This window comes from Convolutriloba macropyga, chromosome 5 (genome assembly GCF_964194025.1).
Source record: "Convolutriloba macropyga chromosome 5, txConMacr16.3, whole genome shotgun sequence".
Lineage (NCBI taxonomy): Eukaryota > Metazoa > Xenacoelomorpha > Acoela > Convolutidae > Convolutriloba > Convolutriloba macropyga.
This window is the reverse complement of record NC_134472.1, coordinates 26,181,863-26,198,850: the sequence shown is the minus strand read 5'-3', so window position 1 is coordinate 26,198,850 and position 16,988 is coordinate 26,181,863. Positions and strand designations below refer to the sequence as shown.

Here is a 16,988-nt window from a genome sequence, read left to right as displayed (position 1 = left end):
AAAAGCAGCAAATACGGACAGAACACAAAATTTCACAAACAATTTGTCAAAGCCACAGTAATGAAGCCATTATATCTAAAATACAATAATAACCATTAAAAACTTTAAACTGGAAAAAGCGATTAACTGATTTGCTTTGATTCTTTTTGATTTTAACTGGATCTTCTAGGTAAAAGATGTTTAGAGAAAAGACAGCGAAAAGAACCACAAATATTGACCAGTATTGAAAATTCATAAAATTTTAATGAAAACATTCTTCTAAACTCTATTAACATCCGTCAAAACATTATCAACAGCAAAAACTTTGTCTACAGCAATAGAAAACTGATGAGATCTGTGAATACTTGCTTGTTGACGGCAAAAAAACAAGAAATGGGAATAACAAGAATGTTTTATTTAAAAAAAATACTTGAAAGTCTTTAAAACCGATCGCTATAAGCTGAAATCAGGAAAAAGATTCAATTAAACGACCTCGGAAGCAATCAAGGCCTTTGATTCTCAAGATTACCCTAAACGAAAAAAAAAATAACGACATTTAGAGGCAAAAACAAAAAATCCTCAAAAATTTTGGGAGAGCACGGATACGCAGCCGTTAAATAGCGTCTTTATTAATGGCGTCTATATTCAATGGCGTCTACATTCAAGGGCGTCTATATTCAATGGCGTCTGCATTCAATGGCGTCTATATTCAATGGCGTCTATATTCAATGGCGTCTATATTCAATGGCGTCTACATTCAATGGCGTCTATATTCAATGGCGTCTATATTCAATGGCGTCTATATTCAATGGCGTCTTTAAGCAGGTTCTTTTGCGCTTTCCTTCAATGCCAGTTGGATCTACTATCCTCAATGTGATAATTTGAAAAAAGAAGAAAAAAAATACCCAAATATAGGAAAAAAAATGAAAAAATTGGTAAGTACAAAATTAGTTTGAAATAATTTAATTGAAATTCATTAAAAGTTTTAGCTCTAATCCGAATCAGTGAATAGATTAATTTGAACATCTGTAGAAGCATTTAGTACGTTTGACTAACAAGAATATGCCGTACAAAAACAAAAAAAAAACACAATTACAGGCAAAGACAAAAATTCAATAAGTTTTGTGAGAAAATGGCAAAAAAAGCCAAAATTTACAGAAAGCCAAAAGAAACATTACTTGAATATTTAACCACTATAAAGAATATTTTTTTCTTCAATTGGAATAGGTTTTAACCTGTATAGATTGAGACTGAGCTACAGGAGGATAGAAATACAATTAAAAAGTGACAAAATTCAAAAGTTCACTGACATTCTCTTAAAACAAATACTTTCAAAGTTATAAGAGGCATTAGATAACAGCTGATGGCATTATGTAGGCTTATTTGCAGCTCATTAAGAACTCAATTGAATCTTTAATTATTAAAACGTAGTCCTGAGGCAGGCTCTAAAAATTATCACAAATGAATCCAGAACAAAAATAAATCATTTAAGATTTACGAAAATACATCGTCAAAGCCATAAAAAATGAGCTATTCTCTGCAGACAAAATATGTTTTCATGTGGCTTTTATTTGTCGTAAATAGGATTTGTCATTGATTGGGCCGTGATCTGAAATATTTCTTGCCAGTAATCAGCAATAAAAAAAACAAAACTGCGACAAAGTTTTGAAAAAGACCGCGCCCCATAATCCGAATACTTATTGATTGTAAGAATCCACCATGAATTCAAACCTATCCCTGATTTATCTCAGCGTCCAACAAAAAAAATTAATTATTCCATATATTTGCAAAATAGATCATTTAGCAAATGAAATACTTCAGTAAAAGACAAATAAATCATGCATTTTGTATAATTATCAAGTTTGTTTTTCAAAACACCTGCAAAAATTTAATTCCTGAAAACTCCTACAGGAAGCGAATGTACAGTAATCTTTTTTGGCGTTTTCAAAGATTGTGGCAGCAGATTTTAGTTCTCTACTTCCTGCAAATTTAAATGAAATAGGAACCAAATTCATTTGGAGCCTTTTTTGATTTAAAAAAGTCTCAAATTCGAGCAGCAAAAAAATTCAGCAGAAATATTAACCAAGAAACTCGGATTAAATAAATTGGCGAGCCTTCTCTATCCTTAACTGTAAAACCAATTACATTATTTTAAAGTTTTAAAAAGTTTTAGCAAAATTGACAAAAATTTGGTCAATATTTACGTAAAATGTAAGTAAAAACAACGGAAATGACTGTAATTCTCTCAAAAGTTTAAAACTCTGTAACTCCCTGTAAAAATGAAATTAAAAATAAATCTTTTTAAGTTTATATTCTATTTTTATTCCATTTTTATTATGTTGTGAGACAGTGACGATTGATTCTTCATTGCCACAGTCCCAATCTGAAATGATGTAAGATCCAGAAAACTGTGCGTTTAGCGCTTTCTGAAGACAATATGAATCAGGTTTCAATCGCACTCAATTGAAAAGATTGTACATTTTTGTCACGGATGGCGATTTACAAAGATTTTTTTTGCGTGGGCACAAGATGTTCATCACTTCTGTTGTGTTGTTGTCAAAATTGACACTCCGTATGTTTCTCACGGAATGACACAGCGATTGCGTTTTTAACAATCGAGGTTGAGCGATAATTTTTGAGAAGAAAAAATGATTTCACAGCAAATTTTTCGTGTCACATGCTGACATTTCGTTGATTCAAATTCGAAAAAAAACATACGTATTTCAAATTGTGCTCAGAGAGAGAGAGAGAGAGAGAGAGAGAGAGAGAGAGAGAGAGAGAATTAATCGAAGAAAATAGTTATCTGGCTTTGAACTTTAAAAAAATATCTTAAAATAACTGAATTGAGAACGGACTGCGCTAATTAAAATTTAAAATATATTATAATACGACATTGACAATTTAGATCGCTCATTTATGGCTATTGTATATGCAGCAATTCATTATCAAACTTTGTGTTCACAACAAAATAAACCTCAAAAAATCATTGCTAATTTAACAGAACGTAGTTCCAAAATAATAGCTTTTGATTAGTAAAAAGTGATCATCAAGATCAAGTTCTAAGATCGTGGTCACGTGATCCACTTAATGATCTGGCAAGGAGTTTAAACTAATGGATCTCTGGGATGATTTTGTGAATTTGCAGCAGAGAACTCTGTAGAATGCCTTGGCAAATGTGCGACTGGCTAGTGCGTAGCAAAGTGGGTTGACGGTGCTGTTGATGTATGTGAAGAAATAGGAGAAGTTGAAGAGGCCTTCTGTCCTTTTAAGGAAGGTCTCTTCTCTCACCAAAGAACGGATTATCACCAGGGATGCCCAGGGTGTCCACGTTATGACTAGAGCACCTGCAAATGGACATAATACAGTTCAGTGAAAAGACGAATTCACTAAATAACTATTAATGTAGTTAGATGAAAGGGGCAGTACCACAGTTTTATGCGTGTACAACTGTAAGTGCATGTACACGGACACACCCTCACACTTACAGTTGTACACGGATAGACGTGGAGTAGCCCCCTCGCGCAAATCGATATGGTTGATATGGATCATAGAAAAATAATGACCACTGTTTTTGTCATTTTGGCCCGAATTCATAAATTTGAAATTGAGTAAATTGAGAATGTCATAAATTGAAGTAATGAAGTGATCTGGCAATTGTAATCAGATCGCATCGACGAGTTACGCAATGAGAGGACTCTTACAAATTATCACGTAGTTAATCAATTAGAGGAAAACAAGACAAACCCAGATTTTGCTGAGTACTTACATTGCATGATTTGTATCAATTTGTATTAAGAGGCTCGAGCAACCATTATAAACTATTGAATTTAACAGAACATATTGATCTGATTTGACGAGCAGGGAAAAACTAAAAACTGTTCAACAACTAGTATTAAAATAGGGAGCAAAACTCATTTATTGGACAGATTGCATCAAGTCGCTCAGTTTCGAATGATATGTATGAAAGATATTTATGAAACATCAATAACTAAGTCTTATTGTTGCGGGAATTTTCAGAAAAGAAATAAAATTGCTGGAAGTTGATGCATTAATTCCCAACTTATTAGCCTTCCAGCAACACGACATAACAACGCACTGGATAGTGTTTTAGTTCTAAAAAACATATCTAAAAACAAAACAGATTAAAGTTTTGTTTGGATTATAGAGTTCAAACAGCTGACGAATAAGTATGAAACAATTACTGATCACTTTTCAAACAGAGGGCTTTTCCAGAAATTAATAATTATTGATCACTTTTTATAAAGAGGAATTTTTCAGAATTTAATTAAACAATTACTCATTCTTCACTAAATAAACTCCCAGTATACTTCAGCCTGTTCTGTTTTATCATGCCAGCTTTACCAGTTGGACTCTTTCAGCTGGCTCTGAAAAATTCTTTATGGCAGAATTCTGAAAGTAGATCTATTTAAATATTGTAAAGGAAATTTTCTGATATTTATACCTTAATTATGACATGTAAAATAGAAAGCTTTTGTCTGTGTATATCTGGTTGTTCTCTTATTTAAATATATATTATATAATCAAATAAAAATGGTAGAATGTTTTTTCTTGATGTATCTTATATATCTACGAACTATGTAGTTTGAATATTGCGGCAATATTTTCGATGAGACTTTGAAGCCAGATTAGTAGCTACATAAACGAACATTAATTGCATGCTTATTTGTGGATTCTATCTAACGCAGGTTGTGGAAGTTGAATACCGCAAACTGTGGTATATCGTAGTTTTATGGTGGAGAATCTGAGGGACAAATTTATTGACCAAATTCCGCAAGCTGCCCAAATTTGCCATTTTATGGAATTTGGTGACCAAAACTGAAGCACTTTTCAACAATTCTTTCTTAACTGCATTTCACATTTCGAGCCAATTTTAGATGTTTTGGAGATAATTTTGAAAACCGATGGTTGAAATCGACACAATGATTCGTCCCAATGTGGTTGGATTGCTAGTCGGAAAAAAAATTTCAACTTTCAAAACATTTTTCAAAATCTTACGTTCACTCTAGTTCATTATAGTGGGGAAAATGTTTCATGATGTTTATTTCAAACTGGACCATAACGTTCTACGACCTTTCAATCGGCTTTGAATCAAATAAGGCTCTATTGCAAGCTGATAATTTTAATTTTCCCGAAAATATCCCCAACTTCATTCCATAATAATTTACAACAAAGTGATTCAAACAATCAGTTGTATGTCAGACTAGTTACAATATGGCTCATTCACTATTTTTCGTCTCTTCATTAGTAAAACGAAAACATGAGTGAGACTTCGCTGAAAATGTTTAATTGATTTGACTGTGGAACAGACATTTTTACCACAAAAACATGAGTTAAGGCAATTTTTTGGCCTTGTTATTTACACTTGCTAGCAACTGTTGGAATTAATGATCATACTCAACTTTGTTTCCACAAGTTAATGAGCCAAATTTTCACAGAACGAGAGTAACAAAACTTCCCTCATCAACTTTGAGAACACTGGAAGCGGTCAAGACAGTAGGCAATCAGTAGATTTTCATTGTTTTTCTAGAACACGATGCGTTTTTAATGCGTTTCTTAACTATTGTCGTTAATGGAGGAAGTAGATCGATCGTCAAAACTGACATTATGAGAGAAATGTAGCAGATCATTTTTTTTGGTCAGTGAGAGGAATGAATTAATAAACGGATTCTTTTAACCAATGAAACCAAAAGATATCTGGCGACCTGATTATGCGAGTCATATATACTTTTAACGCTATGAATATGTAATCATTAAAGACTCAATTTCAAAGATTGCGTCTCAGTTGCGGGCTGAAACAACCTTATATAAATTACTCCTCCTATAGTTGGATGTCATAATAATTTTGTGCAAGTATCCAGGATTCTTAAAACAACTGAGCTTCAAATAATTGTAATTCTTAATGATTCTTAAAGGTTTTAATTCACGCTAGTTCTGAAGCTTAGATGTGTATCTATAAACAATTCTTAAACATTCTAATTTATGGGAAATTCTTAAAACATAACAGGAACCAGTTCGCGTTTAAAAAACTCTTTAAAGTCTAAGAAGACTACTTCTTAGTTGAGAAAAAAAAACAAAAGCTGTTGGTCTATCTTTTGCGTAGGGATCTTTGTTCGGTCAAAGTTTATCAATCAATTTAACTCCAATTGACTTGCCCGATTTAGAATAGCGATCACGGATAATGGCGTGTAATAACTTAGGTCACGTGGGTTTTATGAACGAACTTTAAGGGGGGTATCATGTCGTGGGATGAGGGGGGCTCTAATGGCAAAGACCATAACTTTGTAGTTGCTATAAGCCTGTTTCGTAGATTGTACAACGATAGTTGTTAAGGTTTTAATAGCAAAATTTGATAGTTTTGTTCCTGTAAGGTAATTTATCTTGCGCGAATTTTATTGGATATCACGAGTCGGGTTGACAAGCCTACGCACAGTATCGACATCCTTTGATCCAATTATTGCTATGTTACTTTTTAGTAACCATCACTTTGTATCATGAATGCGTGCTATTGTGATTGCATAATAAATTTTTATACCATATTTTAAGTACCTAATTCTTCTTATCGTGGTTCTCTAAAAATAGAAAATGAATCAGCGGGTTTTCAAAAAAAAGTTTATATATATATATATATATATATATATATATATATATATAAGACCGTTAGAGCATGTAACGAAACAAGATCAGCGCAATAAAATATATAAAGGTTAAGAGGATTTTCCGAATTGGAAGCATAAATCTATACCCCAATCGCCTGCCAGAGCTGTTTATAGCTTTCTATTAACCGGCATATTAGCACCTTGGTGTCAAGGATCCAGACTCTAAATGTAAATTCAACTTCTGAAGAACTTTCACTTGTTCTTGCTATCATAATAAAGCATGCTTATGCTTTTAATTGTCACTCATAGGGTTGAAATACACGTTCATAGGGCGAAAAAAAAAACACTTTAAAGCTTTCAGGACGGTTTGGTCTGTCTGTCGAAACCAGAGGTATTGCCAGCACTAATAAAAGTATCAAAGAAATGAATGAAAACATGTACGGTCGGTCAGTCTGCTTTAAGGCATGGAAATACTTCAGACCAACAATATCTGATTCATCCAAAATCATTCCTCCGGCTAATTGCAACTTTCCTTTCATTGATAACGCGTATCCTATCTAAACTTTCTTTTTTTTTACTGCTTTCTAGCTCTCCTTTTCTCTCTTTTTTGCCGTTAGGACAAGTTCTGTACCCTCAAAAGATTAATAGAAGTATGAACATGGTGGTCTCGGTGACGTTAGTCAAGTGTCCTATTTTGTTTTGAGAGGCAGAGGCTATAAAAGCACACATGATTTTGATTAAAAGCCTATTAAAAATCGCTTTACAATTCAGAACAATTTCAATTTAACCTTGTGTACTTAAGCATACACATGGACAAAAGCACTGCTTGTCCCCTCTCTAACAAAGGCTGCTCTTGAATTTGAATGAGTTCTCTCTCTATGTTTTGAAGAATTTTGATAGAGGCTTTGTTCCCATTCCCATTTTGTCTCGCGCCTTTGTTCAATCCCATTAAATATTTTGTTCACTCAATTGCCTCAATGCTCTTTAAAAGCAGAAGTCCCTAAAAGCGCGCTTTCAACACAACCCCCCCCCCCCCCCCCCCACCCGCCCGCACAATCTCTCCTCCCAACCCCCCCCCCCTTACCAGCCTCGAATCCACTCTTTTCTTACACTGTAGCAACAATAAATGTGTGCTGATAGAACAAAAAGCTCTCTTACTTAACTAACCAAGGCACAGTAGCTTTTAAGAGGAAAATGGTAGCTGGGATTAAAAGTAACTTTTTCCTTTGGATGGTTTTAAAGTGATCCTGTATGCCTGGAATCTACATCATCTCCCTCTCTCTATGTATAATGATGTACTTTTGATATGCGTTTGAAGAATCAATCAGGAGTTAATTATCCTAGTGGATTTTAAAAGGAAAAAGGAAAGCTTCAAAATGAATCATGTTTCTTTGTAAATGTTATGAATTGGAGAAGATTGCCCTTAAACCACCGTCCCATCCCTTCAGAAGCTAATTATGTCTCTAAAACCACTTCAAATATCGCTCACGCGGTTTTTCGTTCACTTTTTTTTCTCAAGCAATGTGACTTAACTTGAGGTCAGTGTTCTTTTATTGAGCGCATTATATTGGATACATTTCAAAACCTGTTCTTCACTATTGTAGATACGATAATAATAGACGACTTCAAATATTGCACTTTAAAATTCAACCCGGTTTACCACAAAACGTCTCGTAGATAATGGGCTAAATTGATGCTCGATGTGAAAATAATCTTTCCGAATGCTAATTGAGACTTAACCAGAGAGCCTTGAAAAAATTGTTTGATGTGTTAACGTAAGTGAATACCCTTCTAAGTTTCCCGCTCCCGCAATGAGTCATTACGATGCTATATTTTCCTAATTATTTTCCATTTCCCGTGGGACAAAAATTGAATTGTCTTTCTATTAAACACAGACAAACGAACACTACTGTTGTTTGTAGTTAAAACATTTGTATCTAAATTGCGGATGTGAATCGGAAACTTATCGGAAACGAATTTTCCATACAATGAAGAATGAACTCAATCTATGCAGGTCGCATGAGGCTTTTAAATGTAACCCAACGTGTATACACAAATAAACGAATTGTGATGGATTCCATATCTCAGAAAACAGATCATTTGAAGGAAAACAATCCCAAATATTTGTTGAAAAATTTGTAAAAGCAGCTGCTCATTTCCAAGGAACTAAGTAACTACCTACCTGACCATCCTTATGCAATAATTCAGACTTTTTCAGTTTCTCAAACTTCAGCCTTCCACAGAGACGCTAGATGAAGAAACTAGAAAACCTCTTTGACAAAGCACCCAGCTTCAAAAGAACTCCACTTCTCTGGGAATGAAACAGACGGCTTATCAGATCTAGTAAAAAAGCATTTTAAAATGATTTGAGACATAAACTTACTGGTTGAACATGCTGAACAATAGTCGAGCTGTTTTGTAAAGCTAAAACCGCCTTATTAAGAAGTGTCCTTGAAACCAAAATTACAGGCCTTGCGAACATCAAAAACTTACACAAATTTAGCAAAAATTAGTTAAAGTGTTTGAAAAATTTCTCAATTTAATGAAAAACGCGCAATAAAAGGGCTTTCCAAATGAACATCTTCAGAACTTTAATGCCAGAAATGAATCGAAAAGACCGAAAATGTGCATCTGGAAAGTGTTCAAAGTTGAGATGACAAATATGCGGTCAATATACCGAAAACAAGTGTGAACAAGATGGCATGGCATCAGCAATTTGTTATAATTGACTCCATTACTGAACGTCTCGCGGATTAAAATTACTCAAATTATTAAGCGCAAAATCCGTATTGCTGTACTAATACATAACAGAAGAGTATTTCAAAACAGAATTCCGTAATGTATGGATTTTGCCATTTTTAAGCAAATATTACCATACACGGTAAATTAGAAAAACACTTTTAAGTAATAGATGCGAGAATTCCAGACGATGTGGGATTAGAGCAATTCAATTTAGCACAATCAATTTTACGGACAATATACTGCCTTGTTTATACAACATTGAAATTCGCAATTTGAAAATGAAGCAGCCCCGGACGTATTCCAACGGTTATCTTGTAAGATCTTTCAAGATTCTTGCAAATGACGTTTACCTTGCAGGATGCAAGGTCTGCCGGACGCTTATCTTGCAAGAATTTTGCAAGAATCGTGCAAGATCTTGCAAGGTAATCGTCTTAAATTTTTGATGAAAAAGTTATAGTTTTAAGAGGGACGGTCATCTTGCAGGGTTCTTGCAAGATGATGCGTAATCTTGCAAGATTCTTGCAAAAATCTGGCAAGATCTTGCAAGATAACCGTCCGATTATGACTGGAGAATAAGGCCTTTTGGCATGTGCATTGAAATATGGAAATATGTTGATTGTGCGCCCAAATTACATTGTAAAAGACGTCAAAAACAAAAGATGTATCGAAATGCTAAATTACAAAGAAAACAAGAACAATGCGTTCTTTATTAAATTCTGCAACGCAAATAGTTCGTTCTCCTGAAAATTTAAACCGATCATTGTCCTATCCAAAAAAATTATCTATGCAATTAATTTATTAAAATATCAAAAAGACGCAAAAAATTGTCGACAAGTTTAAAAACCAAAAATCACATCATCTGAAAATTTTTGACAGATGTTTCTTAAAAATCTAACTGATCTCGGCCGACCGAGGTCAATTCCGCAAAAGGTGTTCCTCATTTCAGCCCCAGCATCATCGAGAAGAAAACGAGAGTTGCATTTATTATTGTTGACAGACGTTAAAAACCTGCAAACAACAACAAAAAAATTGTTGAAAAAAGAACTGAGGAAACTGTGCCTCCATTTTAATTGTTGAGAGGCTGTAGATTGATACTGAATAACGAATTCTGAATCTTGGGATGAACATTCTTGGTAATGATACAAAAAAATCTCGTTCCATTTAAGACATACAAAATTTCTTGGCATGCAATGATTAGTACGCATCATATATGATCCTCAAATGGCTAGTAAAAAACATATACGATCTTTGTATGATTAGGAAGAATCATATATGATCTTTCTATGGTTTCTAAGATTTATAAACAAAATTGGTTTATGAAATTTTTGCTTCAAAAATTTTGTAAGGTGTACAGTTCTCGACAACGTTCCAGATATCCGCATAGAACTCTGAACCTCCCTTTCAATTTTGTCGAGCTTAGTGATGAAGTTCTCACACAAAAAAAATGAACAAGAAAATGTAGAACTATATTCAAAATCAATTAGCTGTTTTTTATTGAGAACAAACCCAACCCATTGCCGGAAAATAGCGCCATTGATTCTCACAACCCCAATTGGGATTGAAATAAAAGCCACAAAATTAAAAATATTTTTTTGCAGAAATTTTTTCTAAAGTGTATGTTATTTTTTATTGGATTTTGTAGTTAGGCATACTCTTTTTTCTTAGTGAAAAGACACAAGGAAGAATATCAAAACCAACAAACATAAGAGACTGAAGTTAAGATTTATTAGAACAAAGTTAAGGAAGCATGCATCTCAAACTGTTTCCATTTCTGATTTTGTCTTTTGATATTGACTATGTTCAATCTCGTTTCGTTTGTTGAGCAACTGATGTTAGAAACACCTTGATCAGAGTGTAGAAAAGTTAGAAAGATGTCAAGTCAAGCAATACATCGGTAAAGCGGCAGAATGAGGTAAAATGAAATACAGTTTGACGAAGTAAGACTGCAATAGTAGTCGTTTGAAGCAACGAGGGCGGCCATCAAAAATGTATTAGTACTTGTCTATTAATTTGTCAATTCGCCCTTATGTGTTCTTACATAATTAACAATAATTGAAAAAAGTGATTTTAGCTTGAAATAAAATTTCAGGCAAACAACATAGTTAAAAATCGTTAGTCGTTTTTCATCCCACGGAAACACAGGGACAAATAAACAAAAGATATTTCCAAATACTACAAGACAGCAAAAAAAAGTTTTTAGAAGCAAACGTGTTTTTTTTCGTTTTAAAAAAGATGTTCAAAACGTTTTTAAGAGAAACCCGATAGGTATTCCGAGACAAAAACGATCTCAACGAAAACAAATTTCTGCTTAAAATGAAAAAAAAACCAATTTGAAGGAATTTTTCTAATTTTATACCAAAAATTCTGAGTTACACTTATTACAAAATGTTTATTTGGTTGAACCTCATAAACCATACAGCAGATGTTTGAATTTTTCTGGTTGAAAAGCGTTGAATTCGTTCGAACACAGAATCAATTATGCAAAATCGTTCGTTTGTGAAGTTTTCATCTAAGAAAAATTTATGTATCGGCAGAAAAACATACACTCAAAACTGTTCGTATATTACTTTTTGAAAACAACAGTTTTTGAAATTTGTTGTAAAGGGCAGCCGGTCAGTGTTAAATAAGGGGACTTTTTGTAAACTAAAGTAGGTAAAACTCTGCTATGAGGGAAGTACACCGAGGAATTTCTTTTTCCTCACCCATTGAAATGAAACTTGATACCCGTTTGCTATGTCATATTAAGTCCTGATAGTTCTAGCAAAACATGGCACAATTTGCAAAGCTCTTGATTATCTAAATTATTGTGGAAAAACTCGGCGAGATCTGAACAGGAACAATTTTTGGCGGAACCTGCTGAGATGTTGATAAATCTTGGTATATTACAAAAGAGTTTCTGAAGCAAGAAGTATGACAAAACAAAAAAAATTAATTGGATTTACAATCCGTCGTTGGCCAAAGTTGAGATGACAAATATGCGGTCAATATACCGAAAACAAGTGCGAACAAGATGGCATGGCATCAGCAATTTGTTATAATTGACTCCATTACTGAACGTCTCGCGGATTAAAATTACTCAAATTATTAAGCGCAAAATCCGTATTGCTGTACTAATACATAACAGAAGAGTATTTCAAAACAGAATTCCGTAATGTATGGATTTTGCCAATTTTTAAGCAAATATTACCATACACGGTAAATTAGAAAAACACTTTTAAGTAATAGATGCGAGAATTCCAGACGATGTGGGATTAGAGCAATTCAATTTAGCACAATCAATTTTACGGACAATATACTGCCTTGTTTATACAACATTGAAATTCGCAATTTGAAAATGAAGCAGCCCCGGACGTATTCCAACGGTTATCTTGTAAGATCTTTCAAGATTCTTGCAAATGACGTTTACCTTGCAGGATGCAAGGTCTGCCGGACGCTTATCTTGCAAGAATTTTGCAAGAATCGTGCAAGATCTTGCAAGGTAATCGTCTTAAATTTTTGATGAAAAAGTTATAGTTTTAAGAGGGACGGTCATCTTGCAGGGTTCTTGCAAGATGATGCGTAATCTTGCAAGATTCTTGCAAAAATCTGGCAAGATCTTGCAAGATAACCGTCCGATTATGACTGGAGAATAAGGCCTTTTGGCATGTGCATTGAAATATGGAAATATGTTGATTGTGCGCCCAAATTACATTGTAAAAGACGTCAAAAACAAAAGATGTATCGAAATGCTAAATTACAAAGAAAACAAGAACAATGCGTTCTTTATTAAATTCTGCAACGCAAATAGTTCGTTCTCCTGAAAATTTAAACCGATCATTGTCCTATCCAAAAAAATTATCTATGCAATTAATTTATTAAAATATCAAAAAGACGCAAAAAATTGTCGACAAGTTTAAAAACCATAAATCACATCATCTGAAAATTTTTGACAGATGTTTCTTAAAAATCTAACTGATCTCGGCCGACCGAGGTCAATTCCGCAAAAGGTGTTCCTCATTTCAGCCCCAGCATCATCGAGAAGAAAACGAGAGTTGCATTTATTATTGTTGACAGACGTTAAAAACCTGCAAACAACAAAAAAATTGTTGGAAAAAAGAACTGAGGAAACTGTGCCTCCATTTTAATTGTTGAGAGGCTGTAGATTGATACTGAATAACGAATTCTGAATCTTGGGATGAACATTCTTGGTAATGATACAAAAAAATCTCGTTCCATTTAAGACATACAAAATTTCTTGGCATGCAATGATTAGTACGCATCATATATGATCCTCAAATGGCTAGTAAAAAACATATACGATCTTTGTATGATTAGGAAGAATCATATATGATCTTTCTATGGTTTCTAAGATTTATAAACAAAATTGGTTTATGAAATTTTTGCTTCAAAAATTTTGTAAGGTGTACAGTTCTCGACAACGTTCCAGATATCCGCATAGAACTCTGAACCTCCCTTTCAATTTTGTCGAGCTTAGTGATGAAGTTCTCACACAAAAAAATGAACAAGAAAATGTAGAACTATATTCAAAATCAATTAGCTGTTATTTATTGAAATAAATTTCAGGCAAACAACATAGTTAAAAATCGTTAGTCGTTTTTCATCCCACGGAAACACAGGGACAAATAAACAAAAGATATTTCCAAATACTACAAGACAGCAAAAAAAAGTTTTTAGAAGCAAACGTGTTTTTTTTCGTTATAAAAAAGATGTTCAAAACGTTTTTAAGAGAAACCCGATAGGTATTCCGAGACAAAAACGATCTCAACGAAAACAAATTTCTGCTTAAAATGAAAAAAAAAACCAATTTGAAGGAATTTTTCTAATTTTATACCAAAAATTCTGAGTTACACTTATTACAAAATGTTTATTTGGTTGAACCTCATAAACCATACAGCAGATGTTTGAATTTTTCTGGTTGAAAAGCGTTGAATTCGTTCGAACACAGAATCAATTATGCAAAATCGTTCGTTTGTGAAGTTTTCATCTAAGAAAAATTTATGTATCGGCAGAAAAACATACACTCAAAACTGTTCGTATATTACTTTTTGAAAACAACAGTTTTTGAAATTTGTTGTAAAGGGCAGCCGGTCAGTGTTAAATAAGGGGACTTTTTGTAAACTAAAGTAGGTAAAACTCTGCTATGAGGGAAGTACACCGAGGAATTTCTTTTTCCTCACCCATTGAAATGAAACTTGATACCCGTTTGCTATGTCATATTAAGTCCTGATAGTTCTAGCAAAACATGGCACAATTTGCAAAGCTCTTGATTATCTAAATTATTGTGGAAAAACTCGGCGAGATCTGAACAGGAACAATTTTTGGCGGAACCTGCTGAGATGTTGATAAATCTTGGTATATTACAAAAGAGTTTCTGAAGCAAGAAGTATGACAAAACAAAAAAAATTAATTGGATTTACAATCCGTCGTTGGCCAATTATCTTTGGCCTTACCAAACGAAAAAAAAGAAGAGATGAGACTTATGAAATTTAAAATTCAATCTTTTGCCAATGCAAAACTGTTTCCGAGCGTATAGAGAGCACAATTATGTCCCAAAAAAAAATTTTGTTTCAAGTCGGTCTCCTGTTCTGTTTTCCAGTCATCAAAATTTTTCAGTTAAAAATTACTTTGTAAAATTATTGAATTCCTTTTTACTAAAGTCATTAATATTTTGAGTTTTTCCCATTTTGCACAGGGAGACAACAAAATGGAACTCAATGGGGTTGTGGGAGTTGAAAAGCGCAGATAAGGATTCCCTCTACGGATTTTCTTTTTAAAAAGTCGGATTTTTTCCGTTTCCAGCCCCACGAGTTTTGTGGGTGCATATATGAGCTCGCTTATTTCTATTGCAATAGGAAAATCTGTTAAAAGGACAAAACGATTGTTATTATTATCAGAAATTCAACTCTTGTAGAAAAACGGTCTTTTCAAGACTGTCCATTAGGTCAGTGACTAATGCTTTTGGTTTCCCTTCCTTTTTGTGCTTGCGTTCCGTGCTATTCTGTGGGTAATGGTGCCCTTTGTAGATGCTAGGAAACAATAATTGTTCAGTCATTTAAAATTGCAAGAATCTTAAAAGATAATCATTCGTTCAACAAGAATTCTACAAGGTAAACATTCGTCTTACAAGATCCTACAAGATAAACATTTCTTACAAGAAACTTGTAAGATCTTACAAGATAACCATCCAGTTTCGCCCCGGGTATTATTTGCACCCCCAGACGCACGTGCCATATTTGGACATGTTATGGTTTATTAATGTCAGGTGCTCTGTAACTGGGGGAAGCATAACGTACCGGAGGGGGGGGGGGGGCGCAAACGGAGAAGATCCCAAATTTCGGGTGCTATAATTTCGTGTTGGAAACTTCAAAGTCTATATCTAACTATATTTGAGAGAACTTCCCACGAACTATAAGCTATAATATATTTTTTTCCTGTCTTGTCGTTTTGTCGAATTGTCCAGAAAAATTTTTACCATGGTCTTTGTTAATCTTATCAATTCTTGCCAGATCTTGTTTCTCGAATCTCGGAGCTTTAAACTTGACATGTCTAAGTTTGATTCCGGATTTGCTTGTTTAACTCGTTAAGATTTTATTTTTCGAATTTCTGGTACAGAACTTATAAAGAATTTTCATGTCTTGACGTTTTCTTGGCAAAATCATGTCAAATTTGTATCAAATCTGTCAATTGTTTGTATGTTCGAAGTAGGCTGTTTCAAGTTTCAATTCACTAAACAGTTTTCAGATTTCGTGAAAATTCTCCAGTTGGTATAACGAAGACAAAAAATTTTGTTTAGATATATGGTGGTAGAAAGTACCGTTGGGACTGTTTGAGCTCTTATCAACAATTTTGCGCCTGAGTTGTGTAGAGGTATCCTTTCAAAGTGAGCCCTGGATCAAGAATCATTTTGTATGCAACAAAAAACTTCACCTGAGTGCCTTGTCGAAGTGCAGATAGAAATATGATGAGACAATCATTTTAACACAAGCTGCCATAGGGAAGATCACTGAGACCTCTCAAAAATATTTTGTCCAAATCGCTAAGAGATTTTTATATAGCAGGTCTGCATACGGTGAAACATCACCCAAATGTTTAACTTAACATTAATCGCTTAGATCTTCCGTATTCTCTCTTTCTCTCTCTCTCTCTCTATCTATCTATCTATATATATATATATATATATATATATATATATATATATATATATATATATATATATATATATATATATATATATTCAACACTTAAAATTCACCTTGTGAAATGAAAATCGATAAGGAATGTAAGTGTTTTCATGTGATTGACATTCTGAACGAGGTACTCTTCAGGCACTCTTTAAGGTTACAGTGCTCAAGTACCTCCTGTGTATTCTAAAATTCATATTTTGACCTCACTCAATTAACGATTTGCTCGAGTGTGTCCTTTTCTTCCTTTTCTTGCAGAAAACACAAAAAGCAGAAAAAAGTAGCCTAAAAAGAGCCGTGAGTATTTCCGTGGTTTAATTCCTCAAAAACTACCCAAACTCAATACCATTTCTTAACCCTACGTAAGATTTTGCTGGAAAGATTGGTGGGTGTAGCGTATACGAGTAAATCCCCCACGTGAATCAAATTTAAAAAATCAACGAGATTTAAATCCTGAAACAAACGAAAC

The 16,988-nt window shown here is 33.8% G+C and overlaps 1 protein-coding gene across 4 annotated transcripts in view; it reads right to left on the bottom strand.

Annotated features, from left to right (window-relative positions):
- Positions 1–2,804: 2,804 nt before the first annotated feature.
- Positions 2,805–16,988, bottom strand: part of LOC142339265 (muscarinic acetylcholine receptor M4-like) — an 88,971-nt gene continuing 74,787 nt past the window's right edge. For all 4 annotated transcript variants that reach the window (XM_075389155.1, XM_075389152.1, XM_075389153.1 and 1 more), the window contains exon 4: positions 2,805–3,323. In XM_075389155.1, the coding sequence (XP_075245270.1) occupies positions 3,064–3,323 (260 nt within the window). In that variant the 3' untranslated portion in view covers positions 2,805–3,063. The remainder of the gene's footprint in view (positions 3,324–16,988) is intronic.